Consider the following 26,397-nt stretch of genomic DNA (forward strand, 5'->3'; position numbering starts at 1 on the left):
AGATGGTAACACTGAGCTGGGTTTATAGGTTGGATCATTTTAAAAAACTAGCGTACTCTAGTTAGTTTTTCAAGATTACCAGCCCTAGCTTTTAAGGGACTGTTTGTAACTTCTTACACGTATAAATCATTGCGGGTCGATGTCCCATGCGCGCTCGCGTGTGGCTACGCTGTTCAGACTCAGACTCTAACACAAACTACTGTGAAGCACCAAAACCTCTTGGTTGTATCTAGTGAAGCCCGTCTGTTAAACAGTGTTGGTCGCGGTCGGAGGACGCGGTGGAGACCGTAGCTTTGGTCTCCAGGACCGGAGTCTCTGCTGTACTCTGCTCCTCTGCTCCTCTGCCTGCCTTCACTCACACACGCTCTTTCGCTCTACTCTCACGTGCATGTGCGCACACTCCACACTGCAGAAGAGTTAGTTTAGCTCTGAGAATATCTAGTGAATGTACAGTGGACGTTTGTGCAGAAATAACTGCTGCAGCTCCTCCAGAGGTTTCCCGTGTCTTGTGAAGTGACGGGGCTCCGCAGAGAGAAACGTTATCGTCTCCGACCAAAACTCCGGTGTCTCCCCTGTTCCCTCCGGCCGCGGTCGGGAGGCTGAAGCAGGAAAAGCCAACACTAGGATCAGCATTGATTCATGGAGAGACCTTCGTCTGGTCAGCTAACATTACTGCCAAGCAGCTGAAATATAGAGTGATATTGTGCTTTTAGCTGACGTGTGTCTCCTCACTGTTTTGAGCGATGCTCGTTCATGTCTATGTAGAGCGAGCACAAGCGCGAGCAACAGGACGCTGACTTTAGTTGACTTAGCGGCCACAGGTGTTGCTGTTAACAAGACATTTCTGATTCTTACAAACAGTCCCTTTAAGTTTTACAAAATAATAATTTCCTGTATTACAAAAACATTTCTTTTTTTTTTAAAGATTGATAAATAATACTTTAGAAATCAATATGTGTATCTGACCCAGCTCATTTAGTATTCTAACAAGGGCTATCTTGAAGGTTTGGCTTCTTGCCCCATACAGGAGCAAATCCTTCCGTAACAGGATTCAATTGCTCTGGCACATTACCTCAAACTACACTAGCTGCTACAGAACTCCTACGTCTCTGTTATCTCCTTCTCAAACAGAGAGATTAGATAACAGTTGGATGGCAGCTCTCTGCATGCTGGAGTAAGGCCAGAAGGCACTATCTATGAACTCCTCACTACTCAGCTGGGACCTCAAGGCTTTTGTTTATTCTGTCTTTCTGTGATTGATTTTTAAATGAGATTCCGGGTGCTTGTGTGCCACCAGACTGGTACTCCAAGTGGGTGAAAAGAAACAAGCAAAAATTTGTGACATATTACAGCGGGCAGTGAGGTCACAGGAAGTAGGAAGCAATGCACTTACTATGGGAACTTCCTTCTTGAGGTCATCCAGATCTTTGCCTCCCTTCTTCTTGGGCGACTCCTTCTCATCCTTGTCCTGCGTGGTGGCCACGCGGTAGCTGTCAGACCGTCCATACTGTAACACACAAAGGCAAGATCACTGAGTATTAGGGGTGGGAAAAGAATCGTTTCACCTACAGTATGTATCGCAATTTTTTTTTAAACGATTTTTTAATGCCAGAATCAATATATTTGCTTCATTTGAATCTATGTGGAGGTAGAAAGAAGTTACCGCTTTTATTGTTGTAGTCTGAGTAACGTGACGTCATATCCGTTTCATATCCGTCCACAGTGAGCCAAATGAGAAAGCAGAAAATGGCGGAGGGTCAGCGTGGATACGACCTGCACCCTCCCATGTTAAATCCAGCGTGGTAAACACTACACATCCAGTAAAGGATGGAAACACTTTGGGTTTCACACATTGCAGGAAAAGCAGAGCTAGGCATCACGGCTAAAGCTGCATGCTAACTCTGTCACGGACAGGAAACGTTATCGGTCAAGCCGGCCGTCGCTCTCGTCTCCGTGGTTAAATGGGCCGACGCTACAACTGTAGAGCACCCAGATACTGACATTTGTGTTCTCTGCATTGAAACGGCCCCGATGGAGCTGACCATGGATGGATAAAGAGAACGGAGCTGACGGGAGAGCTAGAGACCACCTTGGAGAAGTTAGAGGAAGTAGACACGTGGGACTACGTCGGGTTTTCAAAATAAGGTGTTAACAAAGGGAACTGTATAAACAAGATACATTTATGGAAATTAGATTGATGGATTATATTCACCAGAAGTATAAAACATTACATGTCCATTATAAATTAAAAGAAATACCACTAATCTGTGAGGGAAATGTCTTTATTCTTCTATTATTGGGTTGCTGGAAAAGATGTAATAAATACTGTCTGAGAGTGACTGATATATTTGACATCAGGACATCTCTGACTACATACATGCTGAAAATCAAACATTTTTTACTGGATTAATTTAGATATTTTTTAAAGTAAAAGTCCATAGAAGCGTTATGATTCAACTTCTTCCCATGGTCTGATGTTAAAATAAATCATAATATCGAATTGCAATACTTGTAGAATTGCAATACTTAAAAATCACAATACATATCTAATTGGTACCCAGGTAAAATAAGTTTTTCCATTTAGCATTATCATTGATTAATATCACAAATGATTTTAAGAACACCCATTTTTCTCCCACGTTAAGACTCAGTCAAAACATCTAGACTGAAATCCAAACTTAGATGTAATCCCCTGGTGTGAGAAGGGGAACTACACACTTCCTTATTAGATCTGGCATCATTAGAGCACAGGCATGTCTCAAGAGCGCCACTTAAACTGCAATTTACACTAGGGTTGGGCGATGTCTATCAAATTGGCATATGACGATGTCTACAGTGAAACATCACAAATTCAAAAGAATTATCTTTTACTTTGGAAAGTGACAGCCCTGGTGTCCACCATCAGTTACACTCGCAAAATCAATCTGCGCACCGTTGATAAATCAGAATTGTTACAGTTTAAGCATGCAATGAAAGCCATTAGCGCCACTGCAAACTAGAGAGCAAATACTCCGGCCCTAACCCAGCCTAACAAAGTCTGCAATGTTTCAGCCTGAGATTGCAGAGGCTGAAGCTGTGACTGAATGGAGGACAAAATAACAGCAGTCAGGAGACCGAGTGAGATGAAGGGAAAACGAATGGCCAGGAGGTAGACAGACACAAATAGGACCTAGGAGAATAGATCTGTCAGTGATGTGCATCATGGGAAATTCACAAACGCCAGTGACCTACATTAGTGTGTGTGGATGTGTGTGTTTGAGCCTTTCTATCTATGCATGAAAGTGTGCTCATGTCTGTGCAAACAGTACATGTTTGTTAGACAGATACCAGATAAGATCTGCCGCCATTTGGACTGAAAACGTCAATGAGTCCGTAGCCATGGAAGTATAAAGAGACAACTTTAAATCTGAGGATATTTTTTTTTAGGTTCAACTTTCCACCCATGGGCTGTATGCTGTCAGCCTGTACCGTGGTGGATGTATTAGCGTCTCTGTTCCCAAACAACCGGCTATCGGCCAGTAGCTAGTAGTGCTAGTAGCATGACATCAACAGAATTTATTGGAGTTGTAGGCTATTTACTAACACGCAGGACAAAAGACCAGGGCACAAGCTCTTCTATATCCATGGTCTGTGGTCTGTTGGACCCTCTTCTACGTCCATGGTCTGTGGTCTGTTGGACCCTCTTCTACATCCATGGTCTGTGGTCTATTGGACCCTCTTCTACATCCATGGTCTGTGGTCTGTTGGACCCTCTTCTACGTCCATGGTCTGTGGTCTGTTGGACCCTGTGCTACGTCCGTGGTCTGTGGTCTGTTGGACCCTCTTCTATGTCCATGGTCTGTGGTCTGTTGGACCCTCTTCTACATCCATGGTCTGTGGTCTGTTGGACCCTCTTCTACATCCATGGTCTGTGGTCTGTTGGACCCTCTTCTATGTCCATGGTCTGTGGTCTGTTGGACCCTCTTCTACGTCCATGGTCTGTGGTCTGTTGGACATCGATTTTGGATCCTTGACATGAAAAAGTTTGAGATTACTCTCAAAATCTATGTGCTGGATTTTTTTAACTTCCATTTATGTCCATGGCTCATTTAATGCTCCTCTGGGAGCAGGCGGGCAAAAAAGTTTAATAAATAAATGAGTAAATAGTTATAGTAGTATACATATTTATAAGATTTTATTGTCCATCACAGGCCATTTCGGAATAGAGAAGAAATCATTTTGTTTTACTTTTGTACAGCACTTTGTAGGCAGACGTTTTACTGGCGTTCGGTAGTCGCTTTCAGTCCAAAATGGCAGAATCGTAGCTCTGCTGCTGAGCGCTGAGGTTGCAATGGAACGAACAATTGACTTTCACTTCTCAGCAATAAACGCTCTTTGCTGTGCTGTCACTCTGGATGTATCATGGCTGACACTGGCAACTACTATTTTAGAGCAGCGAAGAAGAACTGATTGCAAGTAGTTTGTCACGTGATGACAGCAAACAACAACAGTGTGGTGCTAGTGGAGAGTGTAACGGTAACGGTAGTCAGAGCGAGGAAAATGTCAGCCATTTGGCAAGATGTTTATATAATAGTGGAAAATCTAACAAGTAAAACTGACTAATAAAAGACAGTTCTACTGCATTCATTCTCTGTATGTATTTGTTCATGTTTTACAAAGAGTTTAACCTGAGCCAGGCCATACAACAAAGATAGTAATCATATCACATCCATACGTGGTTAATAGTAAACAGCCCTTAAATAATAATAATAATAACTATATATGTTTTTTTATCAAGCTGGTATCGGATCGGTACTCAATACCACAAGTTCTGGTGACGGAATCTGTACCTGCAAGGAAAAATGGTATCGGAACATCTCCAGTTCCAAGGTTCTCGAGAGAGTAATATTCAGGGGGAAAACACTAAATACTTGTAATAGTTGACAGAAAATAGTCAAATTGGACTAGTGATATAATAAATAATGGTAATACTGCAAAACTTTAATATCATATTAAATTTGAGATTTGACTTATCCTTTGAGAAGTCTTCAGCGCTGTGAGGGTGAAGCTACTTTACTAAAACAAACCCATTAGTCTAAATATGTCTTCACATTGGTGTGTTTTGTGTGTAGCCCAATATGCTCCTGGGGGATTAGTGCCTTTTTCCTCAAATCACCCTGTTACCCAGCATGCACCTTCCAGGATGAACATCCTGAGGGCTTCTAGTAAAGAATTAAAATGTCGGCCAGCTGCTCGACTCACTGTTGCATCTCCTGCAGACACAGGAAAATAGAAGAATGAAAGGTAGGATGTGAACATTTATATGTGGTAATCTGGTTTAAATCTGTAAATTCTGCTGAGAAAAACAAGGAAAATAACAACGCAGCTCTAATTACTATTATTTTGCTACAATGACAAGTCAAAATGTCTGCTGTGATAAAGGCCCGCTCCTGTAAAATCCTCTATTCAATTTACTATAGTGTGGATATTTAATTGGGAGAAAAAAATGAATTTGCATTACAACTAGCGCTGTCAAAGTTAACATGATAATAACGCGTGAACGCAAATTAGTTTTAATGCCACCAATTTCTTTAACGCAAATTGCGATTTTTAGGTTGTACAAACTAGAAAACCTAAGGTATCCATCGGTACCAACCATGTCATGCTATCTTGTTGTGAACGAGGCTAAATAACGCTTCAAACGTTGGTGAGGAAAAACTGGCAGGAAGTTGTCTCCGGTCTATAGCTCACTTAAGCGAAAAAGTTGTAGCCTTGTAGCATTTATTCACCGACAAATTAACTGTACACACATTGCTACAGCTACATTCACAGATATAATGCCACCGACAAACCCACACTCACCGCCGCCTCACACACACACAGTCTGCTGGAAACCTGCTAAAGTTACGCCGCGCTGACAGAGCGTATGTGTGTGACAACGGGTAGCACGAAGCCACCAGCAGAGCTACAGCTGCTACGGTAGCACAAACACACGCACGGTTTGTCGGACAATCGCTAAAGTTACGTCAGGCGACAGAGTATCGTTACACCTGGCATACACACAGCGAACAACCTGCTAAACTAAATGTGCGGTGGTGGTGGCAGAATTTGACTGGGAAAGTGGCTGCATGTCTGTGATACTACACGCAGCAGCGTGGCTGCTACAGTAACGCCGGGGCCACACAGCGCGCATCATGCTGGCATGACGGCAGCGTCACGTCGTGGTCGCGTCATGCCCACCTAGGGTGTTCACACTAGACGCGAGTTACCCACGTCTCGGGAGCGTCCCGGAGCTACCTGTCAGCTGTGTTTTTGCTGTTGCTGACAGCCCTTTCTTTCTACATAGAGTTTGCCTTTTAATGGCCATTTAACTTCATAATAAATGTGATTTATATTTATTTAAGACAAAAAAGGGTAAGAACTGTGTGGTAATTTGTAAATATTATTAAAAACAAGCAAATAAATTCATACATAAATATTAATATATAGCCCATATAAATCCCTCTTTTCTGTCAGTGAAGAGGGATTTATATATATACAATGAGGAGGGATTTCTATGGGCTATATATATATATATATATATATATGTATATATATATATATATATATATATATAAATCCCTCTTCATTGACAGTGAAGAGGGATTTCTGTGGGCTATATATTAATACAAAAAAATAAATAAATACATTAGTAGTAAGAGAGAGCCTACAGCAATCCCTCTTCACTTTGACTGGCACAGTTTTAAACAACATTTCCAGGGGGTTTCGGGTTCCTGTTCTACAGCATTCCAGGTTGCGGCTTTTATCGAAAACGACTTAATTTACATCTGGGGCGGGACAGCAATTTACATTATAAATGCTGATGTTCCGACATCTCAGGCAACTTGGAGCTTTTCACCACCTTGTTGCTGAACTGCGCCTTGATGGAGAAAAACACCTGAAGTATTTCAGAATGATAAATATAAGTAAAGTGGTTTTTTTTATTATTATAAAACAAAGCAAAATAAACAGTTTCGTTATTTGTTAACCTTTAGAAAACGAAAATTATTAAATATCTTTAAAAAAATTAAATAACACCTCTAAAAGAAAGAACAATAAAGTTACGTGGTGTTTGTTGAGAGAGAGAGAGAGAGAGAGAGAGAGAGAGAGAGAGAGAGAGAGAGAGAGCAAGAGAGAGAGAGCGCATCGGAAAAATACTGCCAACTATCACCTGATGTTCTTATAACCTATTAACCCAGTCTATTATATGTATAGCATATGTAGGGTTTCTGCTATGACTACTACAGTGTTTACATAATTAAAAGCCTGTACTATATTAACTTGATGGAAACCTGCAAGCAGACAACTGCTTTATTTAGAGTATTTCAGAATAAAAGCATTGTGTTAATGAATGAATGATTCTGTGCACTAAAAACGCTAGAGGACTTTTATTTTGAAATCTAGATAGGAAGTGTAAAATATTGATGGTCAGTGACATATTCTACAGATGTCTAGACATGGAAACTGTAGTAATCTTGCTCATATACTGTCAATAGATCACCTTCACTGTCTGTTGCTGCTGGGAGACGCAGCCGAGAGGTAAGCGGCAAGCGTGAAAAATAGGCGAGCCTTCTATTCTATAAAATAGACGCACGTCTGACGGGCGTCTGACTTGCGTCTCATGCGGGCAGTGTGTCCACTCTAACCTGTTAACATGGACGCCGAAATAAAAAACAACACGCGACGCTGCCGTCATGCGAGCATGATGCGCGCTGTGTGGCCCGGGCTTAACTCTCAAGGACGGTGAACTGGGGACTCAGTTTTCTGTTGTGCTCATACACTGCAGCTGGCGCAGCGCTACATGAGAAAGTTAACACAAATAAGAGATGAGGCTTTGGATCGGATGGCTGCTTCAGTGACAACACCCCTAATTTGGCAATAAAAACAAATTTTTTTAAATAACCGAGTGGTGGCTGCAAGTCCAGTGTGAACACTACAAAATAGTGTTGCTCATTTTTATTTTCTTCAGACAAACAACAAGAATATTGCGAGGTAAAAAGAACAGCAAGGCGTAGGAAATCAATGGAACATGTAGATCTCAGTAGATCATCATCATGGTTCAGAACTAAAACCACTGATGGATGCAGGTAGATATTTTTTAGAAGGAAAGACACATTAAGACAATGAATTACATACTAATTGGGTTTAGGAACAAAGTAAAGTGAAGTATGGATAATTAAATGAATTCATTCATTACTGGAGAAATTCTAATTTACTCATTTTCAGAATTCAACTAGCCTGCTTAACCTTATGAAGTTCATTTAAATTGGACTCTGAGCCTAAGCTTAACGAAACATTCCCCGGTGTATTTTCATTAGGGATGCACCGATTGTGAAATACCGATACCGATGTTTACAATAACAATTTGGCCGATAACCGATAAGGATACTGATGTTTTTGTTTATTCTGCTTTTGCTGTTATTTATTCCCCTATTGAACCAGGGAAACAAAGATATCTTTACCTTTCATATAACCTTCTTTCACATGAAAAATATATCTTTTTAATAACTGCATCAAAAGCCTTTTCTGCTGCTGTACAACTACCTACTCAATGAGAAGATGTTTCAAAAATATTCACTTTGTGAAACTAGGGATGCACATTTTAAGCACTTTCCTCAATCGATCATTGGTAACGCTAATGATCAATCGATTAATCGTAATTAAAAAACATACAATTTGTGCATATACAAAACAGTATCAAATGCATTTTTTTTTTCTCAATCAAAGCCATAGCAACATATTGCATATTCTCTGACAGCATTGCATAGCCTATGAAACATATACAGATAGGGGCCTAGAAAAGTAATGTCCCCTAACATCTCGTCAAGAGAATAGAACCTAACAAATATGTGCTGTTAGATTGCTGCTGGACCGCCCCGTTCATAAGCATACAGGTGTGTGTGGGAGAGCAAACAGTTAAGAAACTGCTGTGAAAATGTAGTTTTTGAAAGACTAAATGCCAACAAATATGGCTTGAAGCAGAACATTTAGTTAGATAAAAACATGTTGTGAATTTTAGAATTGATTACAGCTACTTTTAATTTAATACAGTTTGACTTATGGACCAAAAACTGAGACAATTACAGAGAATGATCGCTACGTTGCTTGTGTGTGCCGAGAGAGAGAGAGAGAGAGAGAGAGAGAGAGAGACAGAGAGAGAGGGAGGGAGAGAGAGAGAGAGAGAGAGAGAGAGAGAGAGAGAGAGAGAGAGAGAGAGAGAGAAGGTGGACTGCCCTCAGTGTTTCTGTAAATTATTAATAATGATAATTTGAATGTCGACATTATGAATGATGCTTTGAACTGTACAGCCTTGAAAACCCTCCGCTCGGATGGAGATGTTGCGGTTATGACGTACTGCGTGTCAGCTTTGCCGGTCCAGGGAATCCCCCCGGGCTGACTTTCCACCAGTATTCCACCAGGCTTTGTATCCAAGGATGGAGAATGTCCCGTAAAAAGAGCTCAACGTCGGTGTCCATGCTGCCAGCTAGAGCCATCGCGGAGGCCTGATGCACGGCTGGAGCTCCCGACGCTGCGTTTCTGTCGGCTGCATCACCTTCAGCTGTGGGTTCGGCGTGGCCACCTCCACCGCCTCTCCCAGCACCCTCTGGTTGCGAATGTGAGTCACTGAAACATGCGTTGAAAATACTCCATTCTACTGGTATCTACAATGTAACTACATGCTGTTTATACTTCAGATCTTTATTTGATAGTAGATTGATTTAATTTCACCTGCTCGATCAAATTCTTAACGACCAATAAATCGACCGTCAATTAATGGTTAACATGTGACAGATGAATTAAATGTAAATGTAACTTTACTTTGGCGGGCCGCCTATATATTAATGGCCGTCCAAGTATACTGTATATGACGACCCCTTTTTAGCATTTTTTATTTTTTAAACCGTCCGAGAGAACGATGCTATCCGCGACCGATTAACTAGAGGACTAGTAGCGTCAGAACACCGCCCGGGAGCGGATGGAGAGCCCCAGCTTCGCTGCCTCAGTTGTCCGCACAGGACGGACCAACAGTGGAGACACGGGACTACGACGTGGCGGCCCCGACGTGCTGCTGCACTCTGCTCACCCGGAACTGTAACCCGGTATGGGGGACGGACTGCTTAACGGGCTGCACGGCATGGAGGATGTTCCCACTGTACTCTCATTGGACTGACAGGCTTCTAGTGACCCATGTCCAAGTAACCTTGGCCGATACCGATGTCCAGCCCCGATAAATCCTTAATTTTCATGGTGTGCAGTGAAATGTGTGACTACAGTACTTTCTACTGATGCATTCTGACTTGACATTTGTTCATCAGGCAGATGTTCACTATCATCCATTCCCAATACAAATGTGTGAACAAGTCCTGTGAATATGTGAAACATATTGTGTGTAACCCTGCATGATGGCTGGGGAGAGCAGACTTATTTTGGGAAAGCTCTTCTGTGGATTAGTCTACGCTGAGAGGTTTTACACTGATTTGATGGCTGTTTTATTCTGTTTAACATCTGCTTTTATTCTTGATGAAAATCTATCAGTGTTGATTTGTTGACAGACAACCAAACAGACTGGCAAATTTATTTAAGGCCTACATCCTCTTACCTCTCTTACATCTCTCATTGTTCCGCTTAGAGTGTGTGCAAATGATTTCTGTATGTGTAAGCATAAGTTAACCTTGAACATGTGAGTGTGCATTTTTCTTATGAATGCATTATGTACGTACTGTAACAGGAATCAACAACATTTTTATTCATGTCAAATATCAGGCCTGTAATAGCAGCAGGTATACTGGCCAGTTTACAATAAATGCATTGATTCTTTCTGTTGTGTTTGTTTCTTAATGAATCCTTAATTTAAAGGCAATCATGTACTGCAGAGCATTTCTACATCTGCCTTAGGTAAACCAGCTATTCTCAACCACTGGGCCAAGGCCGGCCTCAGAGCGCCACCTAGTGGGCCTCAGAGGTACTGCCAAATGGTTAGATTAACCTCTTCAAAATCCGACAGCCACTATTCTGTCTTTCAGAGGTTGTAGCGGCTCAGTTTTAAAACTAGAGTGAAGATACTGGTATCATATGAAACAGAAAAACCTCAGACATGCATTTGTACTAGGGTTGTTAATAATGAACCGCTTAACCGTTAACCGACATTAAAAACTTTAACCGATTAACGCTATCGGTTAAACAGTTAAAAGAGATATTAATCATTTATTAAAAAGCTGAGCAAAACTTAGAGGAGCGGCTCGTCAGTTTAAGGAGAAAGCTGGTCCACCTTAAGAGAGTCTGAGCCCGAATTACAAGATACAGGAAGTTGGCTCCGGTCTATAGCTCACTTGTACACACACTGCTACAGCTACATTCACAGATATAATGCTATAGCGAACAAACACTCACCGCCGCCACACACACACACGGCCTGTCGGAAATTTGATAAAGTTATGTCAGGCGACAGAGTATCGTTACGCCTGGCAGACACACAGCGGACAACCTATTAAACTAAATGTGCGGTGGAGACTTTTACTGGGAAAGTGGCTGCATGTCTGTGACACTACACGCAGCATCTAGCTGCTACAGTAACTCTCCTGACGGTGAACTGGAGACTCAGTTGTCTGTTGTGCTCATACACTGCAGCTGGTGCAGCGCTACATGAGACGCACTAATCTTGTCGGTTAACAGTTAATAATCGGTAAACGAGGGTCGGTTATCGGTTCATTATTTTTTTTCAAAATTAGCATCCCTAATTGGTACCAACCATGCTAGCTTGTTGGGAAGGAGGGGAAATAACGCTCCAAATTTCTGCTAAACTTTGGCGGGGGAAAAACTGGCATGCCCCTTTTCAAAGGGGTCTCTTGACCTCTGAGAAAATGGGTTCAATGGGTACCCTTCACAGACATACAGATATCGAGCCACCAACCAGCTACCTTACAGGTAGAGATGGGTACCGAAACCCGGTAACGGGCTCGGGGGCTAAGTTATTACAGACCGTAGTATTGATAAGCTCCGACGTTGGTAACGGAGGATTTCTCTCCGTCGGTAACGTTAGCCGTGTGCGGGTTGGAGCAGCTCTCATACGCGCTGCTGCAGCGCCGTGTTCAGACACACACAGCTTCTGCTCTGAGTAACTATGGCGGAGAAAACTAAACTTCAGAAGCGTGATTACACTTTACTGGAGTTGATGCTGACAATACTTGTCATAAGCGTTTGCGTGTGAGGGCGGAAACACGAGCGAAACATGTCGAAACATTTAGCAAAAAGTTCACTTCCTCATTAAACGTGTCTACGGGTCCTACATAGCCTCGATGACGTCACCGCTAGTGGCCTGTGTGTAGTCCGCAGCATAGCAGATATGAGCAGCAGGCTGTGTAATACCAGTGAACAAAGTTATTATTATTATTTTGTGATCACTTAGATTATGGCCATATAGCTTGTAACAGTGTCTGTCAACAAACATACATAAAAAAACCTGCTTTAGAACAGTTCTGGAAAGGTGCTTAAAGGTTTTGAGCCCTGTACTCTTACTACTATTAACCATCATGCACTAAATGAAATAGAAGTGCACTGCAGTGCAGACACAGAATGCAGATTGGAGAGACAGACCATAAGTGTTGTTCAATAAATGTTTACTTAAGTTAAGAAATTTTGTGTATCATTTGTTATTATTAAGCTTTTATATTTTATCAGATGGAGGAAAAAAAGAAAACCAGCCAAACATATCGGCAAAAAAGAAAATCGGCATCATATATCGGCCATCGGCTGTCCTGATTCTGTAAAAAATCGGCATTGGCCATAAAAACCCCAAATCGGTCGACCTCTAATATACAGTATGTCTCAGAGGCAGTGACACAAAATGGAGCGAAAAAGTGATTCTGGAGACAACCCTGCACCAATAAAAGCTCAATCAAAGCATGTGGTGGGGAACCCTGAATACAGTGATGCTGAATATTTATGTGCGTCACTACACCTGACAGTGGCATAACACATATTTATAGCCCAGTTTATCATATATTTGGGAAGGTGGTCCTAGGAAATGTTTTAACAATCAGAAGTGGGCCCCAAGTTACAAAAGGTTGAGAACCCCTGGGGTAAATGTCCCTATTAAACCAGCGTACCAAATAAGCCCACTTGCAACTTCGGACTCAAATTAACAAAAAAACAATATCATTTTTTATAGTGATTGTAATGTCATCAAAAATGCTAAGCAACAGTGGGGAGACAGCGGTGTTTGCCTGAACACCATATGCCACCACTGAATCCATATTGGTATTTTTGTTGCATAGTGTTTATCTATGTGAATTCTGCGCATTTACTGTATACAGTGTGTAGTATGTGTATTAGGGAAGTTAATAATTAACCGTATAACCGACATTAAGAATTTTAACCGATTAACGCTATCGGTTAAAACGGTTAAAAGCCAACAACAACCTCACTCTCACGGACACTCGTTAAAGTTAGGTCGCGCTGACAGGCTGTATGTGTGTGGCGGTGGCGGCAAGCAAGAAGCCTCCGGCAATGCTAGAGCTGCTAACGTAGCACAAACACACACACACTGTTTATCGGGCAATCGCTATCGTTAATCCGGGTGGACTGAGTGTCGTTCCGCCGGGCAGATACACAGCTGACAACCTGCTAAACTAAACTAAATGTGTGGTGGAGACTTTTACTGGGAAAGTGGCTGCATGTCCGCGACACTACACGCAGCATCATAGCTGCTAAGTTAACGCTCCCGGACGGTGAACTGGGTTCTCAGTTGTCTGTTGTGCTGGCGCGAGGCACAAATCTGGTCAGTTAACAGTTAATAATCGGTTAACGAGGGTCGGTTATCGGTTAAGATTTTTTTTCAAAATGATCATCCCTAATGTGTATACACATTTTCCTCTGCATATGCCTGCTTTTTAGTATTCTTCAGTGAGTAGTACTTTAATTCCATCTGTGCACTTTTACATTACGTTTATTTTTCATCATTTGTCCATGCTGGTATTTTTCTGTGTTGTGTGAATCTGCTTGCTCTGTATGTTTCTGTGTTTACATGTGTGTGTGTGTGTGTGTGTGAGTGAGATGTGTTTTGCCATCTGTTCGGAGGTGCAGGAGGTTCCCCGGGCAGTCACATCCAGCCGGCCATCAGATTACAACTGTTTACTACGCTGACAGATTAACCCAGTGAACAATGATAATCCCTCTCAATCTCTCTCTCTCTCTCTCTCTCTCTCTCTCTCTCTCTCTCTCTCTCTCTCTCTCTCTCTCTCTCTCTCTCTCTCTCTCTCTCTCCCCCATCTTTTCAATCCCAGTTTCTCATTCATCCTTACTCATTCACTTAGTTACGTTGAAACATCTGCATTTCTTTGGCATAAATGCACTGAATAGATTTGACTGTGTTTGAATGAACACGAGGGCAATGCCCCGGTCAAGTACAATTAACCCATTTCTTTCCATATACAATTTGACACCTTCCTGACTACCTTTTAACATCTTTTATCTGTTCAAGCGGTTAGAAAATGCATCACATCATATCTTAATTTCATAAATGCCACGTTATTAATAGAACATCACTGTTGCTAATTTGCATGAGTACCACAAAGACAGCATTTCAAAGCATGAAAAAAAGTGTGAAATGTGTGTGTTTTGTGCCCCCATCAAATCTAGTTCACTCAGTGTCTAAATTGAACTGAATGACTCAGGATCATCGGCTGCTACTTTATAAACTGCGGTCAGATTTATGTGCCGATTGTTATTCCAATAACTGCTGGGATGAAAAGTAGGTGATGTTAACACATCAAAATCAGGTAAAGGCCAAACCTAAGCACCAAAAAGCACAATTAGACCATAGGGAATGGGAATCATAGGGCCTTGACAGCTTGTCCTCATTACAGTCACTGATGTGTTTTGGCGTTAGTGGACACCTGTCAGCCCGATGTCCAATTTACAAACGGGTAGGTATATGACATTAAGATCTACAAGCCAAATACCAACTACACAACCATCCAGACAAAGATAAGATAGCTAAGGTTATGCTAACGGAATACTAACAAAACGTCCGTTAATAATGCATATTTAATCTACCGGTATCTTGCAAAATGAAACCCATAAAGTTAGCCTACCTTTGTGTCTGACTGTATATTATATTATTATATATACTGTAATTCAGCCTTTGCATTTGATTCACTCTGCAGTGTTTTGTGTTCTCTTTTGACACTTGCAGTAAACAACCAGTGGATGGCAGTCTCACACTTTATCCTCCAAAAATGGCCAACTAGGGGTGTAAGAAAATGTCGATACACATGAGTATCGCTATATTATGTTGTGTGAGACTGTGTCAGTTCTCCAAAACACTATCGACTTTTTATCAACCACTTAAAAATTCGACAGCCCGCCGTCGGACCTGACCGCTCTTCGATCTTTCAGAGGTTGTAGCGGGCTCTAAAGCTAGACTTTTAAAGCTAGAGTGAAGTTACTGGCACCATAATGGTACCAACCATGTTATACTAGCTTGTCGCGAAGGAGGCTAAATAACGCTCCAAAGTTAGGCTAAATTTTGGGGAGGAAAAACTGTCATTTCCATTTTCAAAGGGGTCCATTGACCTCTGACCTCCAGATCAGTGAATGTAAATGGGTTCTATGGGTACCCACGAGTCTCCCCTTTACAGACATGCCCACTTTATGATAATCACATGCAGTTTGGGGCAAAAAAAACGTGTAGTTTTTTTGCATGCAGTATTTCCAATGTGTTCTTTATACTATGACAGTTTTTCTAAAATTAAATTTAAATAAAATCACAACATATCGCCTTGCTTACAGTATCGCAATATATTGAATTGTTACCCTATCCTGTCGCCAGATTCTTGCCAATACATAGCCGTAGCTACAACCATCTCCACCCACAGCCTATCAGAGCAGAACACACAGTTATTACATCACATCAAAGATGCCTCCACAGTTTGACATCACATTCACAACTCCTGCACATGCAGTGTCTTTGCTACTTCATCTTCTCCTCTCCTCTGCCCTCGTGCTCATGTGTGCACACATCCATTCAGGATGATGACTGCAGAAGCGACAAGGCCAACTACTCGAGCACGTAAGCAGACCCTTCAGTGCTGCAGCATCTTAAGATGTATGAAGTCACAGAAGAACTACAGAGAAGCATAATACATCTGAACTGCACACTGGCAAATACATTCAACACCCAATTAGTCTTATTACAGTTAGATTTGTTTAGTCTTTTTTATACTGCTGGAAACTAGCAGCAAGCCTGACACAAGTTGTTTTTTTGTTGTTGTTAATGCAATCTATGGTTGTGTTTGTCCTTGTCTTGGTTTGTGCCAACATTTCCTACTGCTTGAGTAGAAACAACTCTTCATTCTCACACACAGGCCCACAGAGGACACCTGTCACATTCACACTGAAATATTTGACCAATATTTGACCACAAATATTTGACCAATATTCTTCCCCCACCAATTTTCATTTTACACACATAGTATGTCTTTCAAGGTCATTACTGAATCAAACCAGTGCAAGAATAGTGCCTAAATTTCAGGATGATACACCATCCTCTGTCAAGGCTGTCACGTCCATATCCTGGCATTTTGATTCATGAGACTTCCACTTCCAAGACTTCTAAGTATTATGCGCGATATCAGTCACATCACAGATGTATATTGCTTTAAGTGTCATCCATGATCAAACTCAATTACAGTTTTTCTCAATTGTTTACACACAAATACTGGTACTTGACACACAATGACCACAACATGTAACTCATGCACCAACCCCCTGAACCAATTCTGCTAAACTACAAGCACAATTCCTGCTTTACACTCAAATTGCAGTTCTAAAACACACTTTTTTCAAAACACTACACACAATTCTCTGCATTTGGCACAATTTTCATGAAGAAAATCTCGTTTTCACAAGGAACACACTGTCATTCAAAATTCTAAAGTCAATTGCCCTACTATGCACACTGACTCATCACATGGGCAAACACCTGTCACACAGTGTTACAATTAGCAATCATGGAAAGTGTATGACCGAAATCCACAAACGCGTATACCCCTTCTCCAAGCTATGGAAGACGCATGTGGAGATATAGCAGTTGATGCTTTTCATGGCTGGATTCGACATGCTAAGCGATATTTCCCCCGCTGCTTGGCCAGGGAAAACATTGCTTGTGATGTGGATGAGGTGCTGTGGCCAGACCGAAACAGAAGAGAGGATGCAGCATAGTTTTTTTTCTTCTGTTTTTTTTACTGTAACTGTATACAGTAAATTCTTCTGTTGTTTTGTATGTAGACCACTGTATGTGCAACTTTGTGTTGGTTGGGATGTACACTGTGTACATTGTTTTTGTGGGGAAAATAAAATATATTTGTTACCGTGTATTTGTGTGTTCTGAGTATAAAAACTATTCTAAAATATTTTACAACACACTTATGTATGTACTGTCTGTAGTAAGTGTAACACTGAACAAAAAAAAGGCCTAAGTCATTATGATGAATGGAGAAGTGTTTTCCATTCATCATAGTGTTTTACATTGAGCACATCAGTGTTCAACTGGTTCTTATAAATGTCTATTCATATGATGGTTTGTGTGTGTCATTTGAAAACAAAATACCATTTTGAGAAGAAATAACATTGTTTTGAATGTAAAGTTTAATTTTGCAGGAGAATTGAGGGGTTTTGCCCATTGTGTGTGTGTTTTTTGATTTGTGTGTAGAGTTCTGAGAGTATGAGGCATGCTTTCAGAAAATGTGTGTAAACAATTGAGAAAAACTGTAACATAGGGGATATTTTCCCGTATTGCTCAAGTGCATACGTTCTTTGTGTAGTTACAGGCTGTAAAACCTGAGGAGGTGTCAGTAGCATCCAGATGTTCGGTGCTGAGCTACAGGACAGATTGTGCATGCTGAACATTTGTTGGTCTGCTCTATCTGTTGGTTTTCTATATCCAGCCTGGCCTGCGGCGCAGAGCACCGCAGGTCTGAGGCAGAGCATCACAGGTCTGAGGCAGAGCACCACAGGTCTGAGGCAGAGCACCACAGGTCTGAGGCAGAGCACCACAGGTCTGAGGCAGAGCACCACAGGTCTGAGGCAGAGCACCACAGGTCTGAGGCAGAGCACCACAGGTCTGAGGCAGAGCATCACAGGTCTGAGGCAGAGCACCACAGGTCTGAGGCAGAGCACCACAGGTCTGAGGCAGAGCACCACAGGTCTGAGGCAGAACACCACAGGTCTGAGGCAGAGCACCACAGGTCTGAGGCAGAGCACCACAGGTCTGAGGCAGAGCATCACAGGTCTGAGGCAGAGCACCACAGGTCTGAGGCAGAACACCACAGGTCTGAGGCAGAACACCACAGGTCTGAGGCAGAGCACCACAGGTCTGAGGCAGAGCACCACAGGTCTGAGGAAGGCTGCGTAAGCCATTTTTTAATCTGCTGAAATCACTCGTCAAATCTCAGACATCAAACAGCGACGTTTCTCTCTGTGCATCCTAGTAAATAAATGAAGGGATTCAAAATGAACCATCATAACTCCTAGGGGTGGGGGAAAAATCGATTCACCTACAGTATGTATCGTGATTTTTTTACGATTTTGAAATAGATTTTTTAATGCCAAACTCGATTTGAGTCGATTACTTCATTTGAGTCTATGCGGAAGTAGAAGGAAGTTACCGCTTTTATTGTTGCAGTTTGAGTAATGTGACGTCATATCCGTTCCGTATCCGTCAACCAAAACAAACCTCAGCAAGCCGAAACAAGAAAGTAGAAAATGGCGGAGGGTCCGTTGGGATACGACCTGCACCCTCACATGTTAAATCCAGCGTGGTAAACACTACACATCCAGTAAAGGATGGAAACACTTTGGGTTTCACACATTGACAGGAAAAGCAGAGCTAGACATCACGGCTAAAGCTGCATGCTAACTCTGTCACGGACAGGAAACGTTGTTGTATCGCGGTAACGTTGCGGTCGAGCCGGCCGTCGCTCTCGTCTCCATGGTCAAATGGGCCGACGCTACAACTGTAGAGCACCCATATACTGACATTTCTGTTTCTCTGCATTCAAACGGCCCCGATGGAGCTGACCATGAATGGATAAAGAGAACGGAGCTGACGGGAGAGCTAGAGACCACCTTGGAGAAGTTAGAGGAAGTAGACACGTGTGAATACCTCCGGTTTTCAAAATAAGGTGTTAACAAAGGGAACTATATAATGTCTTTATTCTTTGATTTTTGTTTGTTGGAAGAAATTTAATAAATAATTCCTGACAGTGACTGATATATTTGACTTCAGGACATCTCTGACTACATACATGCTGAAAATCACACCTTTTTACTGTATTAATTTAGATATTTCCAAAGTAAAAGTCCCCTGAAGTTTATGACTTTTTTCCCATGGTCTGTTGTTAAAAAAAAGTTAACAAAAATCACAATAAATCACAATATCTAATCGCAATACTTGTAGAATCGCAATACTTAACAATCGCCACCCAAGTAGCGTGATAGTATCGAATCTGGAGATAGGTGTATTGATCAGTATCTCTAAGGTACAGATTGCCCAATTAATTTCCATAATTTGAATTTAGTTTTTTATATGTTATCGGTCATTTTACATGAAAGCAGCAGAGTGCTGTATTGTTGCCTGTTTGCAGTGCTGGTATCTGCCCATATGATTATACACAACCAAGCAAATGTAAACTCTAACAGCAGCTCCATACTATAAGACCTTGGTGAAATATCAACCAGCTGGCCCTGAATCATCCAGAATTTATAGCCATGTTCAGCATGTGGTATTTAGCCTATTTTTCAACTACATTTAATAATGTTCCAGTGACAAAAATGTCACAATCTTAGCTCAGATTTTTTGGAATGGAAGCTCTCGCTAGTGTATGTTAACCTCCAGTGGAGTAGAGCAGCTCTGGTGGTGCCACAGTGGATCATTGTAACCACACTCACACAAAGAAATGGATTATCACACAGATCAGTGGACTGACCGACCTAGAAAATACTGATGGACTGACAAGCATGCACACACATACACACACACACACACACACACACACACACACACACACACACACACACACACACACACACACACAGTTAGAGGGGGTTTCCATCATCTTTCCCTCCCTTCACTCTCCCACTTTGTTGACATTCTCCTCCCCCCAGTCTGCCCATCTGTTTCTCTGCTCTACTCATCTGCACCGAGGTTTAATCAACAGGAGATCGTCTGAGCCACACTCATGATGAGGACCCTGTATTTTAACTCAGTACGTGTGTTTCCAGTGACAAACGCAGATCAAATCCACAGTGAGATAAGCCATCAGTTTGATTTGTTTTTGATTTGATTTTGTACAATATTTGAACAGTGGAAGCTTGGATGGCTGTCAGAGTACATGTCTAAAAAAACAGGCCACAGATTTTGTGCTGTTCCCCACCATTTAGCAGTGTGTCACCTCCCGGGGTGCACACTGTCTGAGAGTGATAGAAAATGGCAGTTGTTGACAGAATCAGATTGACAGCATGTACTTCTAATGGGTTGCTGATGGGGGATGTGAGGTTTCCTAGCAACATCCAATCCGATGGGCCCATCTAAATAATTGAAATCAACTGTGGGGGAGGGGGGGTATTGGATTTTTTTGATAATGTACTTATTGTGAACTTGGTGTGTTATGTACTACTGCTGTAATGTTCATGCAGAGCAACTGTTCAGTGTGCAGTGTACTAGTACTCTCTCATACTCCCAGTCATTTCTGTATGGTGGTGTAGCAGAAGGCATGGAAAACTACTAGTTACCCTTGACACCCAAGTCGTACCGCAAACAGGAAGTGATGTCAAAGTGACCTCACAGTGCATTCCAGGAAATGCACAATGCACTAAACCTTGAACACAATCAGTGGCATTGGAAAACCCTGATCAGTGGTTTGAAGTAATATGGATCCATACTATTTTACACACACTCACACACAGATGGAAACTAATAAAGGACAGGAGGTTGATGAAGTCAGTATTGATGGAATATTGACAGACTGAAACAATTATGTAACAGAGTCCATGACCAAGAGAACATATATTATGTAACTACCATTAGTTAACGCGATAATAACGCGTTAACGCAAATTTGTTTTAACGCCACTAATTTCTTTAACGCATTAAGGCAACGCGTTGTTAAGGCTGTAGCGGACTCATTTTTAAAGCTAGAGTGAAGTAGTTGGAGGAGCTCAGCCCCGACACAGATAGCAGAGGAGATGTGCGCTGCAGCATGATAGTAAATTACCGATTAAAAGTTATGAAGTAACGATAAAAGAACGGATAACGTCGGAGCTTATCAATACTCCACTCTTTTAACAATTTAGCACTGGTGCCCGTTTAATACTGGGTTTTGGTACCCATCCACTAGGGGTGAAAGAAAAAAATATCACTACACACGAGTATCGTGATATTATGTTGTACGATACTAGGAAAAACTGTCATGGCCATTTTCAAAGGAGTCCCTTGACCTCTGACCTCCAGATATGTGAATGAAAATGGGTTCTATTAGTACCCACGAGTCTCCCCTTTACAGACATGGCCACTTTATGATAATCACATGCAGTTTGGGGCAAGTCATAGTCAAGTCAGCACACTGACACACTGACAGCTGTTGTTGTCTGTTGGGCTGCAGTTTGCCATGTTATGATTGGAGCATATTGTTTTATGCATAATGCAGTACCTGTGAGGGTTTCTGGATCAATATCTGACATTGTGTGTTGTTAATTGATTTCCAATAATAAATATATATACATTTGCATAAAGATGATAAGAGTATTAAATACTTGACAAATCTCCTTTAAGGTACATTTCGAACAGATACAAAAAATGTGCGATTAATTACTACTAATTATAACTACGGACAATCATGCGATTAATCGTGATTAAATATTTGAATCGATTGACAGCCCTAATTTGTATAATGAACTATGCATTGCAGTATGTTCAAACTACAATGACTGCTTTGTAGTGATATATCTAATACCATATCTGAGTGAGTGGACACTACACTGTGAAACCACATGTTCAGTATTATATAGTTGCCCATGAAAATCAGCCCCACCACTAGAATCACACAGCAGTAAGATTACTTTGCATGCACTCGCTTTGTGCCTGCATACATGAATTTAAATGTTATTTTAATGCATCCCTGTGTGATGCACTTTGAATTGCCTTTGTTCTTGAAAAGTGCCTTACAAGTCTCCAAAGCTAACAGCGGAGCACTGAGGGCACCATTACTTCAAGCCCCAGTGATTCTGCTTTTTTGATCTTTAACTTAAATGTTGTGCATAGACTAGAGCTACAAGCCATTTTACTGTAATCGATCTGTTACGTCAGTGGGCAGTAAGAGAACCCACAGTACAAGTTGGCAGAGGTTTACTGTTTAGTAACAAAGTGATTAACTGGCCAATCATTAGGCCTTGCCTGTAGCGCACACAGTACCGATCTGGCAATCACAATAGGTCTGGCTGTTTTATTCAGTGCCAAAAGTCACTTTATGTGATTGAATATTTGTTGCCATAGTTAAACTAGGTCCAGTTACATCTCAACTGATTCAAGAGTGGGATTATATTTAGAATTCAACATCTGTATCTTCAGTCAAAAAAAAGTTTTTTGCAAGCAAACAACGTATGATGACACAGTTAAGATAGCAGTCTCATTATTAGGAACTGCACATTAAATGTGCAATATGCACTGAAAAAAGTGAAAGCTGACTCATCCCAACACTGGTGCTCATTCATTTGCCACAGGAAATTTGCGCAGCCTAAAATAACAACCCAATAGAGTGCTCCAGGGATGATGTATTTTTGTAGGCCAACCAGGAAGTTAGCATCGCTCTGGTTCCCTCCACTAAAAGCCAATGGTATTGTTCCATCGGGTTTTGGATTATTGCAGAAAAAAAGCGCTTTGGCAAACAAGCATTTATAATACTTTGTATAATTCTACACATTTTGTTCAGCGAGATAATCTTCACAAATGAACAGCACTTTTATGGTTTTTGAAGCGTGAATGCAATCACCAGAACTAAAAAGAAGTGATGTGTTTATGTTGAGAGCTGCTGTGTGGAGCATCAGCTTCATCATGTATGGATTAGACACCATAAATGAATGGTTTAGCCATAAGAGCCACCTGCCACACACACACACACAGAGCCACAACACACACCATTCATCCTCCACAGCGATTGGTTCTCCTACTTTCGCATCAAGTGCATGATGGGATATCAGCAGATGCATTCATCCTTGTATATCTCTTCTTCTCCTTCTACTATCTAAGTGTTTATCTCTCCATCTCCATCGCTGCTTCTTCTGTGTCATCACTGCACATGAGCAACAGCCCAGCAGCTCTTTGTGGCATTCCTCCACCTTTCCCAGTATTAACCCTTCTCAAGGTGACTCACCACAAAGGCATCACTTTCTGTCTCTCCCTCTCTCTGTACCTCCATCATTCAGTGTCAATCACTAGATCTTGGTCTGTTTCCCTCTGAACAGTGACCTCTTTCACCCCCCCGACCCGATCATTGCCTCCTGCAGCAACAGCTCCAGTCCAATGATTGGCACGGATCAAATGGCACCAGTTGCCTTGTCGACTGAAGCTCTCTCTGGTCTCCCCCCACCCCCACAACCACCCATTTCACCCGGACCTCCTCTCACTTCACCCCTCCTGATGGCAAATCACAGCCTGAACATGGGAGTTTCCACTCCCCCCCCACCACCCTATTCACACACACGCACACACACACACTGTCCTCATCCTCTCTTTGACGCAGCAGTCAGAGTTGTGTGTGGTTTTCCCTTCTGGCGATCTAGTGGACAGCATCACAAATGGTGACAGAGCGGCACCATTTCCACGACTCGGCCTCTCTCATCCCATTCCCCCAAACCCGGATGTGGAGCAGAGTGGAAACCACTGCCCATCATACTTCATCAGCAGGAATGAACCATGACACCATGGACACTGAAGAGATGGAGCTACAGTCCCACAGTGCAAGTTCACATCATTTGATAGGCTCTACATTCCATAACAAACACTCAAAGTAACAATACAGCATGCTGCAGGAGATTATGACATTTCATAAAGCAATATAAGCTTGTAATACCTCACTATTGAGTACAGACGTTGGATAATGCCTTATGATGACACTACAGGGATGTAGCAGTCTGATATCATGACCTGGCGGATCAGTGTTTTGGTGCTGCTGGAGGTGTTGGCTGTGTCTAGCCTTGTGGAGAGCACCTTCCTCTGGGACCCATCCGCCCACATTTATAGGAGTGGGTGGGTGACTGGAGGTGGGGAACCATTTTGACGCACTTGTCTGTGCCCATTTGGTACCCAGACCTAAAAGCTGCCTCTGCATCCTCCCAAGACCCAGCAGCAGCATCGATGACAGCGACACACGACGCACCTTGGCATTATGTAATGTTGGAATGAAAATGCACCAAATGGCTGGTAGAAAAAAACGAGGAGGAAAAATCCTCGCCTTCATGGTTTTGATTTGCAGCCCCCACCCACTTCCACTGGATTAGATCCAAATAATAAGCCTCTCCTTTACTAGGAAGAAGAGGCAAATACACATGCATTTGATGACTGAGAGTTACTGCAGTCAGACTTGGAGGAATGACCTGATATTCCGCAGTCTGGGCTGAGGTTTCATCATCAGTAGGTTTCATATTCCCGTGCGTAATTGCGCGCTTCACCTGCGTGTTATTCACAAACGATTTCACGTGTGTCTGGACTCGTCCGGGTCTTTATGCAGTCTGATAATGGTGTTTAGGAGCTGTGACTCTCCTCTACCGTCTCCAGCGGGTCCTGATCCCGGTGCCACATGTTCCGTCGGTGTCATCTCGGGTTTTGGAAGCAGTGAATAAAGCAGCACGTCTTCCCGCCACGACGGGACCAGATGCGTGTTAGAAACCTGTTAGTGGTTTAGTGTGAGTTCACAGACATGTTGGTAGCAGACTGGACCTGTTCTCTGATGGGCTGCAGCTCATCGTTACATTACTGTTGCGTTACAGCACCAACACGGCCAGTCTCTCTGTCTGTCTGAAAGAACACTCCACTACCTCTCATCCTCTCATCCACTGAGGAACATTCATCACATATAGGCGGGACATGTTAGACTGATCACCTTTATTGGGATGTGGTAGACATTGTGACATACTGTATTTGTTATTTGGTTGAGAAAAGACGGCTGAAGCTGAGGAGCGGTAATGTACCGGGTACCCAGTACGCACCCTGCTGCACCGGGTACCCGTTACACCCTGCACCGGGTACCCGTTACACCCTGCACTGGGTACCCGTTACACCTTGCACCGTCACTGTAACGGGTACCGGGTACCCACCCTGCTCCGGTTGTGTCGCAGAGACTGGACTGTGGTTGTGGCGGATTGACTCACAGATCTGCCTCATGTCCCCCAGAAACAGACGCCTTGTTCAGACAACAAACATCCTCTACTACCTGATCATGTCACTTGTTGTCATAAACTGCATCGCGCTGATTCGGTGTGATAAAGGACGTTAATGACACCTGATAACATCCAGGGAGACATGAGACCTGATAACATCCAGGGAGACATGAGACCTGATAACATCCAGGGAGACATGAGACCCGGTCCACACAACCAGCATCATTAGACCCAGTCCACACAACCAGCATCATTAGACCCGGTCCACACAACCATCAGTCATGACACCATGATGCCGTTAAAGCAGCCACATCACGGTAGCTAGTGGCGGGAGCTGGCTTCAACTAATCAGACATATGTATGTATATATATATATCACCAATATGTCATGCTAACATCATGCCTGAGCCTCCGTGCACTTTAACCCTTTCCTCCACTGACAGGCTGACGAACCGGTAACGGTATCAGACCCAGCCTGTCCAGCTGACTGTAACACAGCCCACATCCCACATGTTTACAACATAAAGTATGAGCTCAGATCAGTAGAGATGTACCGGTAACTCTTACCCCCATGTCAGCGGTGTGTCGGGTCTCCTCAGAGGATCAATCTCTGTTCGGCTTGATTCAACCAGAACAGCCTCCTGTAAGGCGGGAAACAGTCGTGTGATAGTTGAATGAGAAGAATCAGATGTGTCCCTTCAGTTGACACCTACTGCTCTACTGACACTGATCAGTTAACTAGCTAACAGAATATCCTCAAATACAGTCTTCAGAGAGGAACGTGACGAGGCAAACATTCAGCAAAGCTGCAGCCCGTTCACATGGAAATCACAAGGGTTTAATTTTCCAGCATCAAGTGTAGGAATCCTCAGCAGCCGTTAGAGACTCTTCACCTCAGCAGCCTTCAGCAGACTGCTAGTCTAGGAGAGAATGATGCCGGGGGAAAGAA

At 42.5% G+C, this 26,397-nt stretch overlaps 1 protein-coding gene across 1 annotated transcript in view; it reads right to left on the minus strand.

Moving 5' to 3' along the window:
* atp1a3a (ATPase Na+/K+ transporting subunit alpha 3a) overlaps positions 1-26,397 on the minus strand; it is a 61,831-nt gene extending 35,434 nt beyond the window's left edge. Inside the window, 2 exon segments of the mRNA XM_074613992.1 lie at positions 1,394-1,507; positions 26,016-26,397. Coding sequence (XP_074470093.1) covers positions 1,394-1,507; positions 26,016-26,021 — 120 coding nt within the window. The 5' untranslated portion in view covers positions 26,022-26,397.

This window comes from Sebastes fasciatus, chromosome 17 (genome assembly GCF_043250625.1).
Source record: "Sebastes fasciatus isolate fSebFas1 chromosome 17, fSebFas1.pri, whole genome shotgun sequence".
Classification (NCBI taxonomy): Eukaryota; Metazoa; Chordata; class Actinopteri; order Perciformes; family Sebastidae; genus Sebastes; species Sebastes fasciatus.